General features: G+C 40.6%; 1 protein-coding gene across 2 annotated transcripts in view; it reads left to right on the top strand.

Moving 5' to 3' along the window:
- Positions 1–21,251, top strand: part of LOC134353797 (activating molecule in BECN1-regulated autophagy protein 1-like) — a 423,477-nt gene that overhangs the window by 48,339 nt on the left and 353,887 nt on the right. For both annotated transcript variants that reach the window (XM_063062189.1, XM_063062188.1), the window contains exons 6-7: positions 4,642–4,708; positions 11,466–12,931. In XM_063062189.1, coding sequence (XP_062918259.1) covers positions 4,642–4,708; positions 11,466–12,931 — 1,533 coding nt within the window. The remainder of the gene's footprint in view (positions 1–4,641; positions 4,709–11,465; positions 12,932–21,251) is intronic.

A 21,251-nucleotide genomic window follows, 5' to 3' on the forward strand; every position in this document is an offset into this window, starting at 1 on the left:
GCCAGTCCTGACTTGCAGCAACTTTTTCAAAATGGAGAAAGTACCGATCAACATCGGTCTCGTCAAATGGGGGATCCAGCCTAACCTCCTGGGTCGCCCTGAACCCTCCACCTTGGTTCGGCATGGGCCCCTGCGCTGCCGTCATCTTTAACCTCTCCAGCTCAAATTCCCTTTCCCTCTGTTTCTCCAACTGCCTCTCTTCTCGCTCCAACTGCCTCTTTCTCTCTTCTTGCTCCAACTGCTTCTCTCTATCTTGCCGTTCTAACTGTTTCTCTCTCTCTTGCAGTTCTAACTGTTTCTCTTTGTGTTCTAGCTGCCTTACCCGGAACTCGTGATCGAGTCTCAATTTTTCCATCTGCACCTGTACTGCATCTCCACCAGGTTTTCCAATAGATATCACCTCCAGCTCCCCTTGGGGAAACATAGCTTTAGACACATAATGCTCTATTCTCCTCATGGTCGACTTCCCCTTAAAAAAATTCAACCGTTTGGCCACAGCTGCCAATTCTGCTTTCCTGGCATCCTCTAATGCCTTCAAGGTCGGCGCCTTTAGAAATTCCTCAATCTCCATTTCTGCTGTTTGCCTTTTCCTTCTTTCGGAAATTTTAACCCAATCAATTTACCCCGTCACAAATTTAGCGTTCAAAATCGCAGACGAGAACCCCACTTATGTTACGTACCCCGTAACTGGGTTGCCAAACCAGCAGAAATGGACCACTTAGTTGGAGTCTGGATTACTAGAACTAAGAAAGTTTTATTAAAGAAATAAGTAACACAGTACTCTAATCATAAGGATATAAATGCAACAGGTTAGCAATGATAAAATGCACATGTACACAGAACTAGGATAATAGGATCAATCAAGCTCTATCGCAGTCTAGGGGTAAAATGATCAGTCTCAAGTGACGCAGAGTTCAGTTCAGTTTAGTTCAGTTCGCAGTAATCGCTGTTCTGCCGTTGGGGGGGAGGGGGGGAGAGAGAGAGAGAGCGAGAGCGAGCGAATGATATTCAAATCGGATTCAAACAGATCTTTGATATTCCTCGCAGTTAGCTTTCGGGCGAGCCCTTTGTAATGTCTTCTGAGGTCACTGACTGTGACCCCTCCGTTCCGGATACGATCGTTCTTCTGCGGTGAACCCGGCACCCATGCAAGGGCGGACACACATACCAGGTTCCCACTGATCGTACCTTTTCACCCTGTGCATTTATGGCCGGTCCCGCGCCAGACATCCAATACTCCCACCAACTTGTGGGGGGACACACCACACTTCCAGGGTCTCGTTATGTCGTGGTGTGTGTCCTTGCCTTAGCGAACCTGTTCCTTTTATCCCCCTGCTGGGGTATCGCCTGTCCATCAAACTTCAAACAGTTCAGGTTCAAAGCAACCAGTCTGACAATACTCGGAACTGTGTCTCTTTTCGTTAATCTCTCTCGTCTCTTATTAACATTTGGAATGTTTCTCTCTTTGTCTCTCATATCAGCATCAATCTTCTGATAACTTGGTCTTTTGTCACAATCCAATCTGCTTTCGCAAGACAAGTGTGGGTTTGGGAGTGCAGCCATGACTTGAAAGGACTTGAAAGGGCTTGAAAGGGTCGGGTTTTGGGGAAAAGAAAAGTTAATCTGCTTTCATAACGAGAACCGTCATTATCAGTATAAGCCAGGCTCAAGATTAGGCTATTTAGCATTGAAGTGAGGAGATGGTTGTTAACCTGGAGAGTGGTACAGTAAATTTTTGAAAATGTCTATGCTGGAGAGCTTTGAAGGCTTGTTTATTGATTCCATTTGGAATGGAGATCATGAGATTTCAGGTTATTGAAGAAATCATTTGTTAAGGTGATAATGCAGTAAAATCTCATATAAACTGAAACATTAAACCATCATCTTTTTTGAATCTTAGAGCAAGCTCAAGGGTCTGCATACCATTTTCCTGCTCCTGTTTCTTATTTTTTGATGTACATTCTATTTAACTTGTGGGTAACTGCTGTAGGTCCTGGGGAGTGCTGTAGAACAGCAGACCTCAGATACAAGGACATGTTCTCTAAAAGTGGTTTTATAGGTCGACAGCGTGGTGAAGGTTCTTGGCATGCTCACCTTCATTGTTCAGGGTACTGAGTGTAGCAGTTTGGATGTAATGTTGTCGTTGTAAGAGATGTTGGTGAGGCCATTTTTGTAAAATTGTGTTGGGCTTTGGTCTCCTTACTGTTGGAAAGCTGCTGTTAAGCTGGGAAGAGTTTAAAGGGGGTTTATGAAGATGTTGCCGGGACCTGGTGGAATGCGTAATTGACAGAGATCGAGCAGGTTGGGACTTATTTCACAGGTGCATAGTGAATGAGATGTGTATAAAATCATGAGGGATATAGATTGGATGAATGTTCATGGTCTTTTTTTCCAGGGTTGGGAATCAAGAAGAAGCAGGCATTGTTTTAGTGAGAAGGGAGAGATTTAATAAGAACCTGAGGCCAACTTTATCCACTCAAAGAATGATGTGTACATGAAACGAGATGGGGCAGGTACATAAGAGATACTTGGGCAGGTACATGAATGGGAGAATGTTAGAGGGATATGAGCCAAGTGCAAGCAAATGGCACTGGCTTAGATGGGAATCTTGATTGGTGTGGACCAATTGGGCAGAAGGGCCTGTTTCCATGCTGTATGATTCTATGACTCCATAACTGTAAATGTATTTTCTTTCCAGTTTTGATCTTTATACAGCTGGCTACATGCTACTTTGTGTACATATAAATTTTAGCAAGCAATTTATCATTCCTAGTCCACTTGAAAAATGTCACAGCTGCTGACCATCACTTTGATCACAATGTAATATATTTCTGGAAGATGTGTGATCTTAGCATGGTTATTTTATCTCTCTCTAACCCCTTGGAAGATGGTTGGAAGAGATTTATTTTTACTACAAAATAGTCGGACCAAAGTAATTTCTTACCAGATTTGGCGATGGTGAATTTTTTGCTTTCCAAAAGGTATCAACAAATCATTTGGGCTGTTCTGATAGAGTGGAAATTTTACTTTTTTTTTCTCTTTGCTTTGCCAGCTACAAGTCAAAAAATATTGAACTTGTTTTTTTATCTTGCTATGATACGGTTTAAACTTTCAACTAGTAGGTTGTTGATCAGATACAGCGCCATTGTTGTATACCACGGCCTTTAATATGACATTCTTGTCAGCCTTGTACATACTGATCTACTTCAGTAAGGAATCACAGTGTAACTTGGCATGAAATTAACAAACTTGCAACTCTTAACTAACAATGTGGTAATATAATCAAGTTGGATCTTTCTTCTTAAAGCAATGAATGTCATGTGATGAGTGGTGCTGAGGGTTTCCTCAATAAAATGTTAATTAAGCATTTACCACACTTAAAATAAGTTAGTTATTTGTAGTAATTATGAGAACTGCTCATCCATAGTTCCCTGATTTTGTTGTTGCCCAATATTTCATATTCCACTCTCCATATAAAACATTTGTTGACTGTACGGGGCAAGAACCAACTTATATATTTTTTCTGAAATGTGCTTTTTAGAGTGTACAAATGTTAGTACTTAGATTTTTATTTGAAAATTATTTTGTTTAATTTCAATGCTAACATTTCTTTTTGACTTGAGGAATTTTTATTCTCTTGCACGGAATCAAGTTGGTGAAAATATTCACATTTAATAGGCAAATGTTGATTACTATTTTTTTTTGTTTTGTTACGGTGTCTAGTTCTGTGGTAGTGTGTATTCTCCACAAAATTAATATCTCGAAATGTGGAGATGCAAATTCAGGTATTAGCTGGTCCTGCATGCTGATATATTGTATCTTTAATCCTGTTCCATTTTGATGAATTGGAATGTATCGGACAGAATTTGTACTTTTACTAGATGTTTTGTTACGACTTTATTTGCGGAGTAACTAAATAATGGCCATGATACTATTGCAACAGCTTATAAGGAAGCTGATTGATTGAAGAAGCACAATGAACCAGCTTTTATTTTGCCCTTGGGAAATAACAGTTAAATACTTCCTCTTTTTTTTCTCTTGTCTCTGATTGGCAAGATTTAATTAAAATCTTCCCTGTTAATTTTCAAGCTACAAGCCAAGCAGTTCCTCCCAAAACCAAAAGCTTCCTCTTTCTCTGTCCAGGGTTTTTAAAATTGGAAGAAAATAAAACAACCATGAATAACTATAGTTAGCGGTAACTATTTCTATTTTAAATCTGACTGGATTGACTATAGCTTCAACAAACGTTCTTGTTCAAATGCTTTAAGTTATTGTTGCTTGAGCATTGCATAAAATAGCTTTCATGCAGGATTTGGAAGGTTGGCTATGTATATATGCAAGCATGCTTGCAGGTGTCCCTTGTTGATCAATTGCATTTATTTTTGGATGTGCAATTTGTTCCTTTTGAGTTTGAAGCTACAATGGTTTTGCAATTGTGTAGTACACAAGAAAGCAGGTATCTTGTTCTAAAATTTCTTGAAATTTTAAGTATTTTTAATAATTTTATAGGAGTCTTTTTCCTTACGTTTATGAAGAACACTTTTCAGAAAATCTTTTCAAGTAGCATTGGTATGAGATTTCTCAAACTCTGCCTAACTAGAGGCATGCCACAATGACTGAAAATGTTGTTTTGTTTTGCAGACTGGTAAGATTTGATTCCTTGGGTCACAACCTCCTGACTGCAATTGTCAATCCTTCCAACCAGCAGGTAACTTACTGTCTCAAAAATTTATTGTTTTTTTCCTTCTGAGTTTTAATGACAATGTTTTGACAAATCATTTCCTTTTAAGTGAGAAAAGCAGCCAATATGACAGTTTAAGATTAGCCAATGAGTTATTTCTATGTTTGGAGTAGCACAGTGGTAGTGCAGCTATTTCACAAGTACAGTAACCCAGGTTTCATTCTGAACTACAGCACCATCTGCGTGAAGTCTCACAGTCTGACTGAGAGTGCATGTGTTTCCTCTAATATTCCAGTTTTTTTTCACTTCACAAAGGATCTCTGGCTGTAGCTTAACTGGTATTCTAAATTATCACTTATACATAAAGGTGCAGCAGAATTTTGCAGATGTTGGGCATTGAGTTAGAATCATTTACAAGAAGGTAAATGGGGGCGGGGGGCAGGGTGAATGAGATGTCTCAGAGCTAGCATAGGTGGCAGTACAGTCCAGTAATCTATATTGAAAGGAAAATGAGAAATAATGCATGACTGGCTGTACTTCAAGCTGACTGACCTCAGTCAGGGTGATGATGATGGTTAAAATTAGCATTAATATCACAATCAACCATGGTTCCTGGCTTGACTTCTCTCTATTAGTCTGTCTGGGGATGTATTTAAAGTGGAAGAACTAAACACAGCTGTCAAGCTGCAGCCTAACATATTGGTAATGCTAGAATTTCTGTTAATATTCCAGTGTCTATTTTAACTGTGATGCCAATCTAAACTATCACCAATTGCCTTTACAAGGTTCATTTCCCTTTATTCCCTGTCTGTTCATGTGTCAGTGTAAATGCTATTTAAACATTGCTATCATATCTGCTTCTACCACTTCTGCTGGCATCATGTTCCTGGCACCCAAGGGGGGATAAAACCGTGTCGAGGTATGCAGAAATGAGTTTGGTGGGGCAGGAGCAAGCTGAGACAATGGGTCTACCTGGACAGGCAGGTTTGTGGATCTTGGGTAGGAGGTAGAAACGGGAAGTGTGGAGTGTGGAAACTATAAGGTTGGTAGCGGTGGATGGGAGATCCCCTGAGCGGATAAAGTTGGTGACGGTGTGGGAGACAATGGCCTGGTGCTCCTTAGTGGGGTCATGAACGAGGGGTAGATTTCATATTTGATATTTTCATCTTTGGGTGGGGGTGGGGGAGGCACTGACCATCTACCCTATCTGTGCCTCTTAGAATTTTATATACTTCCATCAGCCCCAAAGAAAACCGCCCAAGGTAGTTTATGCATATAGTTTTTACATTGAGATCCCGGTGAACCTCTTCTGCAACCTCTGCAAAGCCTGCATATTCTTCCCATAATGTGGCAAACAGAACAGTAAGCAGTAATCCAGCTTGGGCCAATTGATGCAGCTGCAATGTGACTTGCCATTTCTTTTGTCCCAATGACCTGACAGATGAAAGTAAGCATCCCAAATGCCTCCTTTAACCCCAGCCATCTACTTATAGTTGCCACTTCCAGAGAAAAATGAGGCCACACCCAAGATTTTTCTATGCATGAATACTACTGAGGAGCCTGCCATTTACTGTAAACTTGCTTTTGTCCTCCCAAAATGCACCACCTCACTTGTCAGAATTAAACTGCGTCTGCCGTTTCCTGTGCTCATACTTCCAATTGGTTAATACCCTGCTGTATCCATTAACAACCTTCTACAATTCCACTACCAACTCTCGTGTTGTCTGCAGATTTGCTAATCAGGCTACCTGCATTTTTGTAATATATGTACTAAAAACAGCAGCCATCCCAGCACTGATCCTTGAGGAGCACTGCTCGTCACAGACAAACAAACCCCTCCACCACTGCCATCTCTCTTCTCTGACCAAGCCAATCTTGAATTCAATATCCCATGTCACTGGATCCAAAAGTGCAAATCCCAAGCACTCAGAGCCAAAGAGGAGATTAAGAAGGAGAAAACAAGAAGCTCACTAAAAATGCAGTTGGTATGTTGGAGCCACCAGCATGAGGACTCTCACAAAGAATTATGGTTTGAGGTAGAAAATTGAAATGTCGGGTTGTGAAATGGGCATCTGAAGGACAGAGAGAATTGAAGGTCCAACTGCAGTTGAGATAGTTTTAGTTTCATTTGGTCTTATAAGGATTTTGAGCAAAACCAGTGAGGTAATAATTCTGTTAATTAGAAATGACAAATCTTTCTGACTTGCCTACATAGCAAATACTAATATTGTCAAAGTCTGATGGACCATGCCAAATTCCAAGCACAAGTCAGATGAAATCCTTAATGGCTTTGATACATCCGTTAATGTTTAAAATTTGTATAAATAATCTCAATGTATACAAATTGGAATTTTTAAAAAAGCTAACATTGTTATTGTTTGCTGTCCGGGGAAATGAAGACAAAAACAAATTGTACTTCACTTATAAAGGATGTTGTTGAGATATATCTAAGTATTGTGTATCCTATTGCTCTCCTTAATAAAGGAATAATGTTAATCAGAAGCAGCTCCTAAAAGGTTTACTGAACTAATATCTGGAATGAGTGGGTTTTATGAGAGAAGGTTGAAGTGGCTAGGTTTGAATCTGCTGGACTTCAGAAGACTGAGGGGGGACTTGATTTAAGTATTGGAGATCCTGATGCATAGAAACATAGAAAACCTACAGTACAATACAGGCCCTTCGGCCCATGATGCTGTACCAAACATGTACTTATGGTAGAAATTACCTAGGGTTACCCATAGCCCTCTACTTTTCTAAGCTCCATGTACCTATCCAGGAGTCTCTAAAAAGACCCTATTGTATCCACCTCCACCACCATCGCTGGCAGCCCATTCCACACACTCACCACTCTTTGCGTTTTTAAAAAAAAATACAACTTACCCCTGACATCTCCTCTGTACTTACTTCCAAGCACCTTAAAACTGTGCCCTCTCATGTTGGCCCTTTTAGCCCTGGGAAAAAGCCTCTGACTATCCACACGATCAATGACTCTCATCATCTTGCACACTTCTATCAGGTCACCTCTGATCCTCTGCTGCTCCAAGGAGAAAAGGCCGAGTTCATTCGACCTATTCTCATAAGACGTGCTCCTCAATCCAGGCAACATCGTTGTGAGTCTCCTCTGCACCATTTCTATAGCTTCCACATCCTTCCTGTAGTGAGATGACCAGAACTAGGCACAGTACTGCGAGTGGGGCCTGACCAGGGTCCTGTATAACTGTAACATTACCTCTCTGGTCTTAAACTCAGTACCACGGTTGATGAAGGCCAATGCACCCTATGCCTTCTTAACCACAGAGTCACCGGCGCAGCAACTTTGAGTGTCCTATGGACTCTGATCCCAAGATCCCTCTGATTCTCCGCACTGCCAAGAGTCTTGCTATTAATACTATATTCTGCCATCATATTTAACCTACTAAAAGGAACCACTTCGCACTTATCTGGGGTTAACTCCATCTGCCACTTCTCAGCCCAGTTTTGCATCCTATCGATGTCCCACTGTAAACTCTAATAGCCCTCCACGCTATCTGCAACACCCCCAACCATTTTGTCATCAGCAAATTTACTAACCCATGCCTCCATTTCCTCATCCAGGTCATTTTTAAAAATCATGAAGAGAAGGGGTCCCAGAACAGATCCCTGAGGCACACCACTAGTGACTGACCTCCATGCAGAATATGACCTGTTTACAACCACTCTTTGCTTTGTGGATCCAGAACTGGCTTGCTCACAGAGGCAATGTCCCATTGGATCCCATGCCTCCTTACTTTCTCAATAAGTCTTGCATGGGGTACCTTATCAAATGCCTTGCTGAAATCCATATACATGACATCTACTGCTCTACCTTCATCAACGTATTTGGTCACATCCTTAAAAAATTCAATCAGCCTCTTAAGACACGTCCTGCCTTTGATTAAAGCCATGCTGACTATTCTTAATCATATTATGCTTCTCCAAATGTTCATAAGTCCTGCCTCTCAGGATCTTTTCCATCAACTTACCAAATGCTGAAGTAAGATTCACTGGTCTATAATTTCCTAGGCTGAAGTAAGACTCACTGGTCTATAATTTCCTAGGCTATCTCTACTTCCAACATCTGCAACCCTTCAATCCTCCAGAACCTCTCCCGTCCCCATTGATAATGCAAAGATCATTGCCAGAGGTTCAACAATGTCCTCCCTCTCCTCCCACGGTAGCCTGGGGTACATCTCATCCGGTCTCGGAGACTTATACAACTAGATTCTTTCCAAAAGCTCCAGCACATCCTCTTTCTTAATGTCTATATGCTCATGCTTTTCAATCTAATGTAAGTCATCCCTACAATCGCGAAGATCCTTTCCCATAGTGAATACTGAAGCAAAGTATTCTTTAAGTATCTCTGCTGTCTCTTCCGGTTCCATACACACTTTTCCATTGTCACATTTGATTGGTCCTATTCTGTCACGTCTTATCCTCTGCATTGGGCAGAGTGAACGTGGCAGAACCTAGAACGGGAGGATTCCATTCAAGGCGTTGCCCCTTTGAAGGTGGAGGCATTTTTTTTGTTTGAGCGTTCAAGGTCTTTGGATCTCTCTCCCACATTGGGGATAGAAGTTGTGGTTTTGAATATTTTTTAATGACAGGGTTAGAGAACATGGAAGTGAAAAGTTACTATGTAAAGATGATTAGATAGGAATGTAGAGTTAAAATTATTATCAGATCAACTGTGAGAGTGGTGAATCTCTAGAATTCTCTCCAATGAAGAGTTGAGGCAAAATCAGAGGAGGTATTTAAAAAGGAAGCAGGCAAATATCTGAAGAATTGGGGAATTAAGGACAATGAGGAGCGATAGTGGTTCAGCTAGAAGAGATGCTGCCTTGCAACTCCATTAAGTTAGATTTGATCCTGATTTCAAGCTCTCTGTGTGGAGATTGCATGTTCTCCATGTGACTGTGGGTTTCCTCTCGTATTCCAAATATGTACTGTATGGGGCAGTTTAAGTTGTTACTGTAAATTGGCATTGTGATGGTGAGTGGCAAAATCTAGAGGAAGTTGATGGAAATGTTGGGGGAATAAGAATGTAATTGATGTAAGCGGATGTTAAGTGATTGGGATACTCTTGACGGGCTGTGGGGGGGGGGGTCTGTTTTTATAATTAAGACTTTATGGGATGAGGCCTGGGGAAGAGCAGCCATGGAGAAGGGGGTCAGACTTGAGGGGCTAAGTAGTCTGCTTTTCATTACCTGTCTGCTCATGTGTGAATATTGCATTATGTTTTGACAACTATGTTTATATGAATAAATATCTTCAAAAATACTTGAATGCAAATTCATTTTATTATGTTGCCAAGGTTATCACTACTTTTCTATTGTTTTGTCATACAATGCTGACTTGAAATGCATTTCTGTAAAATTAAATTTTCCCAACAGTAGCTTGTTATATTTCATTACTGTTGTATGGATTCTTGTTCATGCTGGTGATGATGCTCAAAAAGGATGATTGCTTAAGCATAGTTGATTTTTCACTTGGTTCTTGTGAGATTTGCAAATGAAATGCAATAGGTTCACTCTGCTTGACAGTTATTGAATCACGTTTGCTGAATAACTCCTGTGCAAATTCCTATTTAATGCTTTATATTCAATTTTAAAACTTTTAAAGTAAAAATAATTTGGGTCATACAATGCAAGAATGAAATTATGTGCCTTTAAAATGATGATCTAGTGACATTTCTTTTTGTAATAGCCTTTTTGTTAATCAATAAATCATATAGGGCAGTGAACTGGAATATTGGGCTGGATCATTCATTTATTTTTATTACAATTACTTTTTTTCAGAATTCAATTTGCTTTGATAATATTTCATGTATTTCTTAGTGTTTGATTGTAGGCACTTAGAGGTGGTTGTAAAGGCAAGAGCTATTAGAGGCTAACAGGTAGTCTGAACAGGTCTTTAGGATGTGACTAATCCCCAACTACTGATAGTGTTGCCCCAGCAAAGCTTCAAGACTGTTGGGAGCTGAACAGTTACATGAACTTATATTTTCTTTATTTTTGAGATGCAGCACGGAGTAGGCCCTTCTGGCTCTTCAAGCCGTGCCATCCAGCAATCCCTTGATTTCACCTTAGTCAAATCAAGAGACTATTTAAGATGACCAATTAACCTACCAATTGGTGCATTTTTGGATGGTGGGAGGAAACCGGAGCACCTGGAGGAAACTCACGCACTCACCGGGAGAACATAGAAACTCCTTACAAACACTTGCAGGAATTGAACCTGGGCCACTGGTACTGTAAACCGTTGTACTAACTTCTACGCTACCCTGTTGCTTAGGACATAATGAGTTCTGGTAACTTCTGAATTAAACTTCAAAATCAATGGTTGCAATGTTGTGTCCTGACCTTTTGTAAGGGCTTGATCTTACTGCTTATCCTGATGCTGCAGATCCTTGAGCGCAGATCATTTTTGTTTAAGTGTTTCCTATTGTTCTAGGTTTACATGTTTGGCCAGAGGATCTTCACGGTTGCTTGAATTTCACAGAAAGTTATTTCAAACAGAAGACCTTTTTGGATCTATGCACTAATAGTTTGCCAGTGCATCATGAGGAGGCCTGAAAGTATTTCTTGGAGATCTCCTTCCTTTGATGCTCATTGCATTCTAGCTGTCCTCTAACAACCCAGAATTGTGGAAATGCACTTAAAAGGGGGTAGTTGGTCTGCATGGAGAATTCTTGAAGGGTTAAGATGTGTTGAATTCTGGAGTTTAAGTTCTAATTATTTTCCTCCTTCTACCTCCCCCCTCCCCCTAGAATGATGATGATGGCGAAATTCCATTGGATAATGTTGAAACACCCCAGTATCGCCAGCGATCTTTTCTCCAATCTCAGCCTGTCCGTCGAACACCACTGCTTCACAACTTTCTGCACATGTTGTCCTCACGGTCATCAGATACTTCAACGGGAGACCAGAGCCAGACTGAGGAGAATGCCTTGCCCGCAGGTGAAAGTGGTAGAACTTCTGTGTATGCTGTTCTTCGTGACCGCTTCAGCTATCCAGTACAGGAGTGTGTTCATCACATGGGTTTGGTTTGTTTTTGTAGTCGTTGCTCTACACTGAGGTCATCTTCCTCCTCTTCTGTACCTAATGAAGTCAATGCTCCTTCGACATCCTCTGCTACCACCAACTCTACGTCTGCACGGACTGAGCCTCGTATTCCTCCTGAAAGGCCTTTATCCCAGCCCGACCCTCGTATTTCTGACCGTCCTTCAGCATTCAGTACTGTTAATTATGAGAATTCTGGTAACTCTCTCAGAAATCTCTCTGCAGCCACTAGCAGGAGGGGTTTATTAGGGCACACGGCGTACCAGTCAGGAGGTTTGCAACAATCTAATACCACACCAGCCTACAGGGACCAGAGTCCAAGGTTAAGTGGGACTGATTGGACAAGAACAATGCTAAACATATCACCAAGGTCTGAATTGGAAAGCATGCCACCTCCAAGGACTAGTGCATCTTCTGTAAACTTGCTGTCTGTGCTGAGACAGCAGGAGACAAACACTCAACCTGTTTACACTTTAGCTTCTGAGGGGAGAGGTGTCTCTAGTCCGGGCACAAGTAGTAGTGTCAACACTGGTGCTAACAGCAGTACAGATGAAGAGAGACCGAACAACCAGTCCTCTGTCAGGAATGTCCTCCAGTGCAACCTGAGCCGTTACTTCATGGAAATGGACCGCTTCCAGGATGTGGATCAGCGAGTTGTTGATGAGTCCAATCAATCCCAGCAGGTGCAGGAGATCCTAAATAACAACATAGAACCTAATAGGGCTGGCCCATCTCAGCAAAATGCCGAAAACACTTCCAGTTCATCAGGTGGACATCTAAGTCGCTGTAGAGCCTGCCATAACCTTTTAACTTTCAACCATGACACTCAGCGATGGGAGCGGACCACACAACTTTTTTCATCAAATGAGAGCAGCTCTTGGCATGTGCCAAACAGTTATGAACCACTAGGGCATGGAAGTAGCCAATCCCCAATGCCACCAAGTAGGGGGATCATGGGCAGGGCTCATGGCTTGAGTAGCTCAGAAGGCAGATTTACCCGTCATGGCTCTGGCCAGCAGGGAGAACGTACAATGGGTCTAACATTTAACAATGAGACGGGACACTGGGAGCGGGTGTACAGTCAACCATCATCAAACAGAATGTCGAATGTTTCACAAGAGGCCTTAAACCAAGAAATGCCTGAAGAAAACTCGGAAGAAAATTTACTGAGAAGGTAATATTTGCTTTTAGTTTTAAGAACATGAATTGAAAAGTAATCTTGCATATCTTTTCTCAAATGGTAATAACCTAAAAGAAAAAATCAAGCTGACTGTTCAAAGCAATGAACATATAACTTATGATTCTGGCATCAATTAAAGTCCACTTGTGGTCTACAATTTGCATATGAACACACGATTTGTGATTGGTATTAAAAATTCCATGTAAAGCTTAAAGTGAAGCATCTGTTTCGCACTTAAGTTAGTTAAATGTTGTCCTCTGTTATTAAATTGTGTTGTTTAGATTTGAGTCTGAAGTATCAATCTCCTATGTATTTGGCTGCAGTTGGATTCCTGGAATTCCCAATGAAGTTCTCATGCAGCATTGTTGCTGTAATAGGAGACATGCCAGATAATGTGAGCAAAGCAAAATCCTAACCTGCAATGTAATAATGAACAAATAATCTATTTCTACGTTGTGGATTGAGGAAAAAGTACTTACCAGAAAGGGGGAAAGCATGGAGTTCAGAGGATTTGCGGGGGGGGGGGGTTGTGGGTTTCTTATTGAAGAGGTGGACATGGAGAGGATGGATCCAAGGGCACAGCCTCAGAACTTGAAACTGAGATGAGAGGGGATTTCTTTAGCCAGAGGGTGGTGAATCTGTGGAATATGTAACCTCGGGCGGGGGGGGGGTGTGGAGGCTGAGTTCTTGAGGTTATTAAGGGCAGAGATTGACAGGTTCCTATATTGTAAGGGTTTTAGTGGTTATGGGGAAAAAGCAAAAATACGAAGTAAGTTTATTGTCAAAGTATGTATCTATCACCATATACTACCTTGAGTTTCTTTTTTGGATTCATTAGAAGAATGGGTTTTTAAAAAATCAGCCATGATTGGATGGTGGAGCAGTCTCAGTGGGTCCAATGGCCTTATTCTTACAGTCTAATATATCTGTTTTAAATTGTTTTCATGGGCTGCTTTATATTTTCCTGATTAGTTGGGACATTTATTTTAAATTTCACCTTTTAAGTAACATATTGATTTTTAAATGTAACATTTGATTTCACAATCCTTTACGTAGAAATTTGTCTCTCACAGCCGTGAGTTATCTCTGCTTCGTCAATTCTGACATCTTGAGCACTCTAAATTTTAATCTTTCCATAATCAATGACTGTTCATTTAGCTGCAAATGCTCTGACCTCCATATCCTTGTCTCAATATGTTTGCTGAGCCACCACTCACTCTTTTTTCTGCTCTTTCTTCTTTTTTTTTACCAAGTTAGTACCTCCTCATCAAATTTGGTTTCAGATCTTATTTACAAATTCTCCCATTGAAGTATTCTGGATTGTTTACCAGCAACCCTGGGCTTCAAATAAAGTGAGATCTTAATGTTCTGAACATTGAACCTGAAGAAGAAAAGCTGATTTCATAGATGTTAAAACCCTAAATAGGCCCATCAACAATTACAAAGTTGCCTTGGGCAGTCTCATTTACAAGAAGACTGTTAGGTGCTTTATTATAAATTAATGTTAAATTGTTTGAGAGGTGAAACATATGAACAGTGAGTAACTGCATGCTGCCTGCTATCCAATGGTAAGACATTTGAAGTAGCAGAACACCATCTGTACACCACAGGCCGTTTAAAGGTGAAGCAGATAGTACACCTGTAGTTCAAAGTAGCACATATAACCCTGAGATTCTTCTTCCTGCGGGCATACTCAGTAAATCTATAGAATAATAACTGTAAACAGGGTCATTGAATGAGCCAGAGTGCAGAAGACAACTAACTGTGCAAATGCAAATATAAATAAATAGCTAGCAATCAATCAATCAATAAATGAATGTTTAATCCTGATCTCTGCTGTCTGTGTGGAGTTTGCATGCTCTTTTTGTAGCCATGCGGGTTTCTCTTGGCTGCACTAATATCTTTCCACATCGCACAATGTTGTGGAAGATGATGGGCAGGCCGGGGAAGAGATGTTGCCGTTCAGCTGTCAAGTGTGGAGTTGAGAAAGAACTGCACCCTGGCCAGTAAGATGAGTGCAGCTGTAAATGCGAAGGGACGAAGAGAGTTAATGTTTCTATCAGAATATTTATTCTTTGTCACTCTCATCAGGATCAGACTGGACTCCTAAGAATTTTCAGAAATTTCTGCTTTTACTTTTGCCTCATCAGCTAAACATCTTCTGGATTTGACTCCATTTACTCAACAATTCCTATTCCCCTGCTCCAGTAGGATGAATATCCCTGCTTCTGAGCCACACTGAAAGAACAATCTTCTCTGAACTCGCAATTAAACAGCAAGCTAACTATTAGGTTTCTGCTGCTGAAAAAAACCTAATTAGAAAAGGCACCCTTGTGATTTAAAAATAATTAGAGTTTTATATTTTAAAAATGCTCTCACAAAAATCAGGCAGTGAAAATAATGAGATATCATTAAAGATTTGGACAGATTGCTGTCAAGGAAATATTACATATCATTCTGTAGATAGGCTAATCATTGTACTGCTTTATGTGCTTCGCCATCAGTGGGCCATGTTGATTTCTCTTTTGGCCTGCTTATATATTGGATATGAGGGCCATAGAATGCTGAGCCAAAAATTAGCTTGTAGTTCCAGTTATTCCTTTTATTTTTAAAGGCTAATCTGCACTCCGTGGCAGTAACGCAGATGAGACCAGGCACTCAACAGACACAGACCACAAATGTTTACACATACAGTCATTCCTTCGCTGTTGTGTTACTCCACCTAACTATGTTAATCTGGAGTGTTTACTAAGAATTTGGGTCATTCACTCCAACTGTCCACCACAGACACTCAGCACAAACACCTGCTCTCCTCAAAAAAAGTGTTCCCATGATTTGTTGCTTGATGGCTGATATTGATGGGACAGAGCCAGTAACATAGCTTCTCAATGCTGAGTTCTGGAGTTCAAGGCTGCACAATGAATGCCGTTTCCCTCTGCCTTCCAGAGAGTGAATACGTGGAGCAAGTGCTGCTGGTCCCCAGTTAGAACTGCACTCATCTAACTAGCCAGGGTGCAGCTCTGAGCTCTACATATGACAACTTCTGCCTGCCTGCCCACCATCTGCCTTGTCTGCATTTGAGTATTGATATTAGAGGATCACCTTAACAAATCAGCTCTCTACAGGATGCACTCAGCACAATGTGAAACTGTCATTGTATTGCATACCTAGTGGACCAAGGAAATGTTTGTGTCACAAGGGTTTGACATTTTTATGTGTGCACTGATGCATTCAAGTTAACTGTTTCGATATACATTTTGAATTTTCTCTTTCCATGCAAGCCTTATTGATGCATAAGCCCCACCAGGGAGTATGGATGAACTATTTTATCCCATAGGCATTGATCCTATTTATCATAATTATAGACTCTGGGTGTTTTCTAGAGAGTGGGTGAAAGCAGATTTCCACCTCTTCTTTGGTTCACTAGTCCAACATATGGTAGCTTGCAAATTTATCTCCTTCACCCAATCCCACTGCCACATGAAGACATGGGAGCTACAGATGCTGGAATTTAGAGCAACATACAAAACTCTGGAGAAACTCATCAGATCAGACAGCATCTATGGAGGGAAATGGACAGTCAACTTTTCACATCAAAACCCTTCAGCTAAGACTGAAAGAAATAGTGTTGAAAGGTGGAGAAAGGAGCTAGCAATTGATAGTTTGGGAGTGGGGTGTGGTTAATAGGCAGGTGAGGGAGGGGGGAAGAGCAGTAATGAAGTCAGAAGCTGGGAGGTGGTGGGTGTAATGGGTGGCAGTAATCAGGGGATGAAGATGATGGAATCTGATAGGAGATGAAGGTAGAGCATGAAATAAAGAGAGGGGATGCAAGGTGAACATCGGGGCACTTCCTGTTGCCATCTCTGCTTCTAATCCCTGTTTTGCTGCAGTGATACGAAACAACTGGAGAGCAACTAGCTGCAGATCAATAGCAGTTGGGATGAGATTCACTTGATACTGTGACCTAGTGGTTTGGGGAAAAAATACTCTGAAATAAACCAAAGAAATACAAAATTACTTTAAGTTTTGCATAATGGCAGTGACTTCTAAACTGAGCAATGAAATATAAATGATAATCAATTGTGAAAAATGGTCACAATACTCCTGACCCTAACACTAACCCAAGTGCTTAGTAAACTGTACACTTATCTTTCATTCAGCGTGCAGACCATTGTAATCTGCAAAATATAATTTGTAATTTTTTTTATTGCCCTATTCATTGTTATTGAGTTTCACAAGTTTCTCTGAGTAACTCCTGTATTTGGTAAAGGAGTATATTTTTCCTTCCGCATCCAACGCATCGTCCTCCACAACTTCCATCATCTCCGGAGGGATCTCACCACCAAGTATATCTTTATTTCCGTACCTCTCTCTGCTTTCCACAGGGATCACACCTTGTGTGATTCTCTTGTACATTTGTCCCTCCCTTCTAATTTCCCTCCTTGTACTTACCCTGCAAGCAGCCAAAGTACCACACCTGTCCATTCATCTCCTCCCTCACTTTCATTCAGGGTCCCAAATAGTCCTTCCAGGTGAGGCAACACTTCACCTGCGAAGCTACTGGGGTCATCCATTGTGTCCGGTGCGGCCTCCTCTACATGGGAGAAACCCACTGTAAATTGCGGATGACTTTGTCGAGCACCTCCACTCCATTTGTCAAAAGCAGAACTTCCTGGTTGCCAAACATTTTAATTCCCATTCCTATTCCCATTTCGACATGTCAGTCCATAGACTCCTCTGGTGCCAAGATGAGGCCACCCTTGGTGGAGGAGCAGCACCTTGTATTCTGTCTGGGATGCCTCCAACCTGACAGCATGAATATTAATTTTTCCTGGTAAAAGAAGTTCCCTTTCCCTCCCTCCTCCTCCTCCCCATTCTGACCTCGTACCTCTTCTCACCTGCCTATTGCCTCTCCCTGAATCCCCTTCTCCGTCCCTTTCTTCTGTGTCCACTCTCCTCTCCTATCAGATTCCTTCCTCTCCATCTCTATATCTTTCGTAACAATCTGGCTTCACCTATCACTTTCTAGCTAGTCTCCTTCACCTCCCCCACTTTTTTATTCTGGCATCTTCTCCTTTCCTTTCCAGTGCTAATGAAGGCCTGAAACGTCGATTATTTATTCACTTTCATTTATGCTGCCTGACCTGCTGAGTTCCTGCTGTGTATGTTGCTTTGGATTTCCAGAATCTGCAGAATTTTGTGTGTTTATATTTTTCCTTTTTTTTCCAGTTCGAACCAGATATGTGCAGGAGGTTTAATTACGATTCCAAATCTTGGTCGAGATTGCTGAATATGTTGCTCAGCAACCTTGCTGACAGAGAAAATGACTTAACGAGTGTCGTAGTTACATTGTCATTTTTCATAAATATTTCTGGCTATCACTGGGTGGAAAATCTGACAGTCACTGTTTAATTTGACTTGCCTTTTAATTCTTACTGAAGTCATAATAAAAAAAACATTTTTCATGTTTGATTAAATTATATTTTCTGTAGCAATGAATATAGCTTTGGTCTCAACAAGATGGGGTTCTCACAGTGAAAAGCAGAGTGCTTGGGCTTTGTACTTGTCACCTTAAGCTAAGTTTTTGAATGTTAATGTGAATAAAATACAATTGTGTATGTAATAGAAAAATAGTTCCAACATAACAAGTATTAAGGCCAGCACTTGATGCAGATATTTGTTCACCTTATTGAAAAGTGAAGCAGAGTTGGAGGAGTGACATGGCTGCCTCATTGTTTCTACTTGTGCTGCTGCTTTCACACTTTTAAAGGTTTGGTTTGGAATTGGAAATGTTTCAATGATGTTCTCATTCAGTCTAATATCTGCATTGTTTCATCTGAACGTGATTGAAGATTCCAAGTTAGGAAACCTACATTGTGCCTCAGATTTTAGACGCAGAAACATTTAGCTCAGTCACACAATTTTTGTCTCAGTCTGAAATGTCAACCATCCTTCTGCTTCCATAGAAATTTTGAAAATGCTGTTCCTGAACAGCAATTTGTTTTTTTTTAAATACAGATTACAGCATCTATTGTACCTAAGCAATTTTCTTAAATGTGTATGTACAAACATGGGTACATACGAACATGGAATTAGGAGCAGGAATAAGCACACTCTACTATTTAATCCTTTTTTTTTACTATTTAATACTATTTAATCATGTGTGATCTGATGGCAATCTCAACTCTTTATTCCAGTCTTGGTGTGGTAACCTTTAATCTCTTGCTTTTCAAAAATACTTGCATCTCTCATTTTAAAATATTCATTCATTCTATAGACAATCCCCTTTGAAGAAAAGAGTTTGGAAAACACTCCAGCCTCCAGGGGTGGGAGAGAGAGTCTTTTTATGGCTGATCCTTTAGTTTTTAATAGTAATTCTGAATTCTAGGTTAGTCATAAGGCCAAATATCTTTTCACGTTAATTCTGTCGAGAGTCTTCTATACTCCATATGTTACAGGCAAGTGTATTTTCACTCTTGTATTCTAGATGATGCATATTTAGTTAGTGCAACCTTTCCTCATAATGTAACCTGCCCATTCCAATTATTAGTTTTGCACATTTCTGAACTGCTTACAACACGTTACAACCTTTTGTCTGATTGCCTTATGTACCTCTAATTGAGCTCTGGGACAACAGTTCGTTGAAACAGCTTTGTGAAGTCATTTTGTTTTGGTGTTTTTGCCGCCTTAGGTTTTTTTTTCTATTCCCTTTTGCATTGGAACATAATCAGTTGCCTCCTATGTAGCCTTTGGTGAACGTGGTGATTGGGAGTCATATCAAGATGTTGAATAATCCCATCATGTATTAGTTACAGGATTCAGAAATGTCTTGTGTTAAAAGCTCCCTAACTAAAACAGTCAAACGTCCCTGGTTTTGCTGTGCTAAAAGGTTACTCATTCTTTCATACCACTGGAAGTTAATTGATAGCAGCCAGATATGCAACAAGGAACATAGTAGAGTACAGCACCAGACAAGCCCTTCTGTCCATAATGTGATGCCAAAGTAATTAAGCTAATGATTCCTAAACTAAACTAATCTATTCTGCCTGTAGATGGTGCATATCTCTACATTTCTGCATATTCATGTGCCTATGTAAGAGTCTCTTAAATGCCTCTATCATATCTGCTCCCACCATCACTCCTGGCAGTTCATTCTAGGTTCCCACCATTCTCCTTTGAACTTTCCCCCTCCCCCCACCTAAACTGAAATGCATGCCCTCTAGTTTCAGAGCTTTTGACATTGGGGGAAAAATACTGGCTGTCTCTGAGTCTCCTCATAATCTTATGAACTTCTATCAGGTCTCCCTCGGCTTCCACTGCTCCAGAGAAAGCAAGAAGATGTGCAACACCTCCTTTATATCACAAGCTCTAATCCAGGCAGCATCCTGGAAAACCTCTTCTGTACCTTTTTCAAAACATGCATACTCTTCTAATGGCACAGAGACGATCTGTATTTACTGATAAGTACCTTTTATTGTCTCAACTGATAAGCATGTGAATTTACAAACTGACTGTGTGCACACCCACTAGGATTCCCTGACCTTCCACAAACAGTCAAAGAATAGAAGAGGTACTACCTGTGGGGAAAACAGTCTATCAGGCATTCCTCGTGGTTCTGATATAATAATCATGTGCTCAACATGGGTCATCCACATCTGCGGTTGTCTTCGGAGTTGTCACTGCTTTTCATTCAAAGCCCCTTATTCTTATACTCTTATTAGTTCAAATATTGTGTTTCAATCTCATTGGCTCTGGCCTATCTGGTTTATATGCCAGCTCCCCATTAGCTCTGGTCCATCATTTTAATGTACTTTTCACAAGTGACAACTTGTAATTAATGTCTCTTTGTTTTGAATCAGAGCAGAGCAGCCAGTTACTAGACTTGGGTTACTCAGGTTAGACAAAGACTCCCCTATTCATAAACCTGCATGTCAAATTTACTAAAGAACACCTTGCAGACAATTTATTTGGGAATGATCTCTAATTCAGCAAATTATCAGGTGTACTATTATGTCCATTTTAAAGCACTGTGATACAGCTATTCCTGAAAAAACCAGTACACAAAACCAGTACACAAGAGAGCTCACAAAATGAAGGTTACAGCAGGCTTCACAAAATGACAAACTCCATTCCTCTTATCACATGGCAAGATCAAAGACAATTGGTGTATATACTGCTACCACCCTTGCCTCATTCCTATTCACTTTGGAATTCAATTCGTAGATTGTAGTTCTTTCTGGCCAACAAATGGAAACACCACAATAGAATACAATACTCCAGATGTGGTCTGAACTTGATGCCTCAAGGCATTCAG

Source organism: Mobula hypostoma, chromosome 11, assembly GCF_963921235.1.
Source record: "Mobula hypostoma chromosome 11, sMobHyp1.1, whole genome shotgun sequence".
Taxonomy (NCBI): Eukaryota; Metazoa; Chordata; class Chondrichthyes; order Myliobatiformes; family Myliobatidae; genus Mobula; species Mobula hypostoma.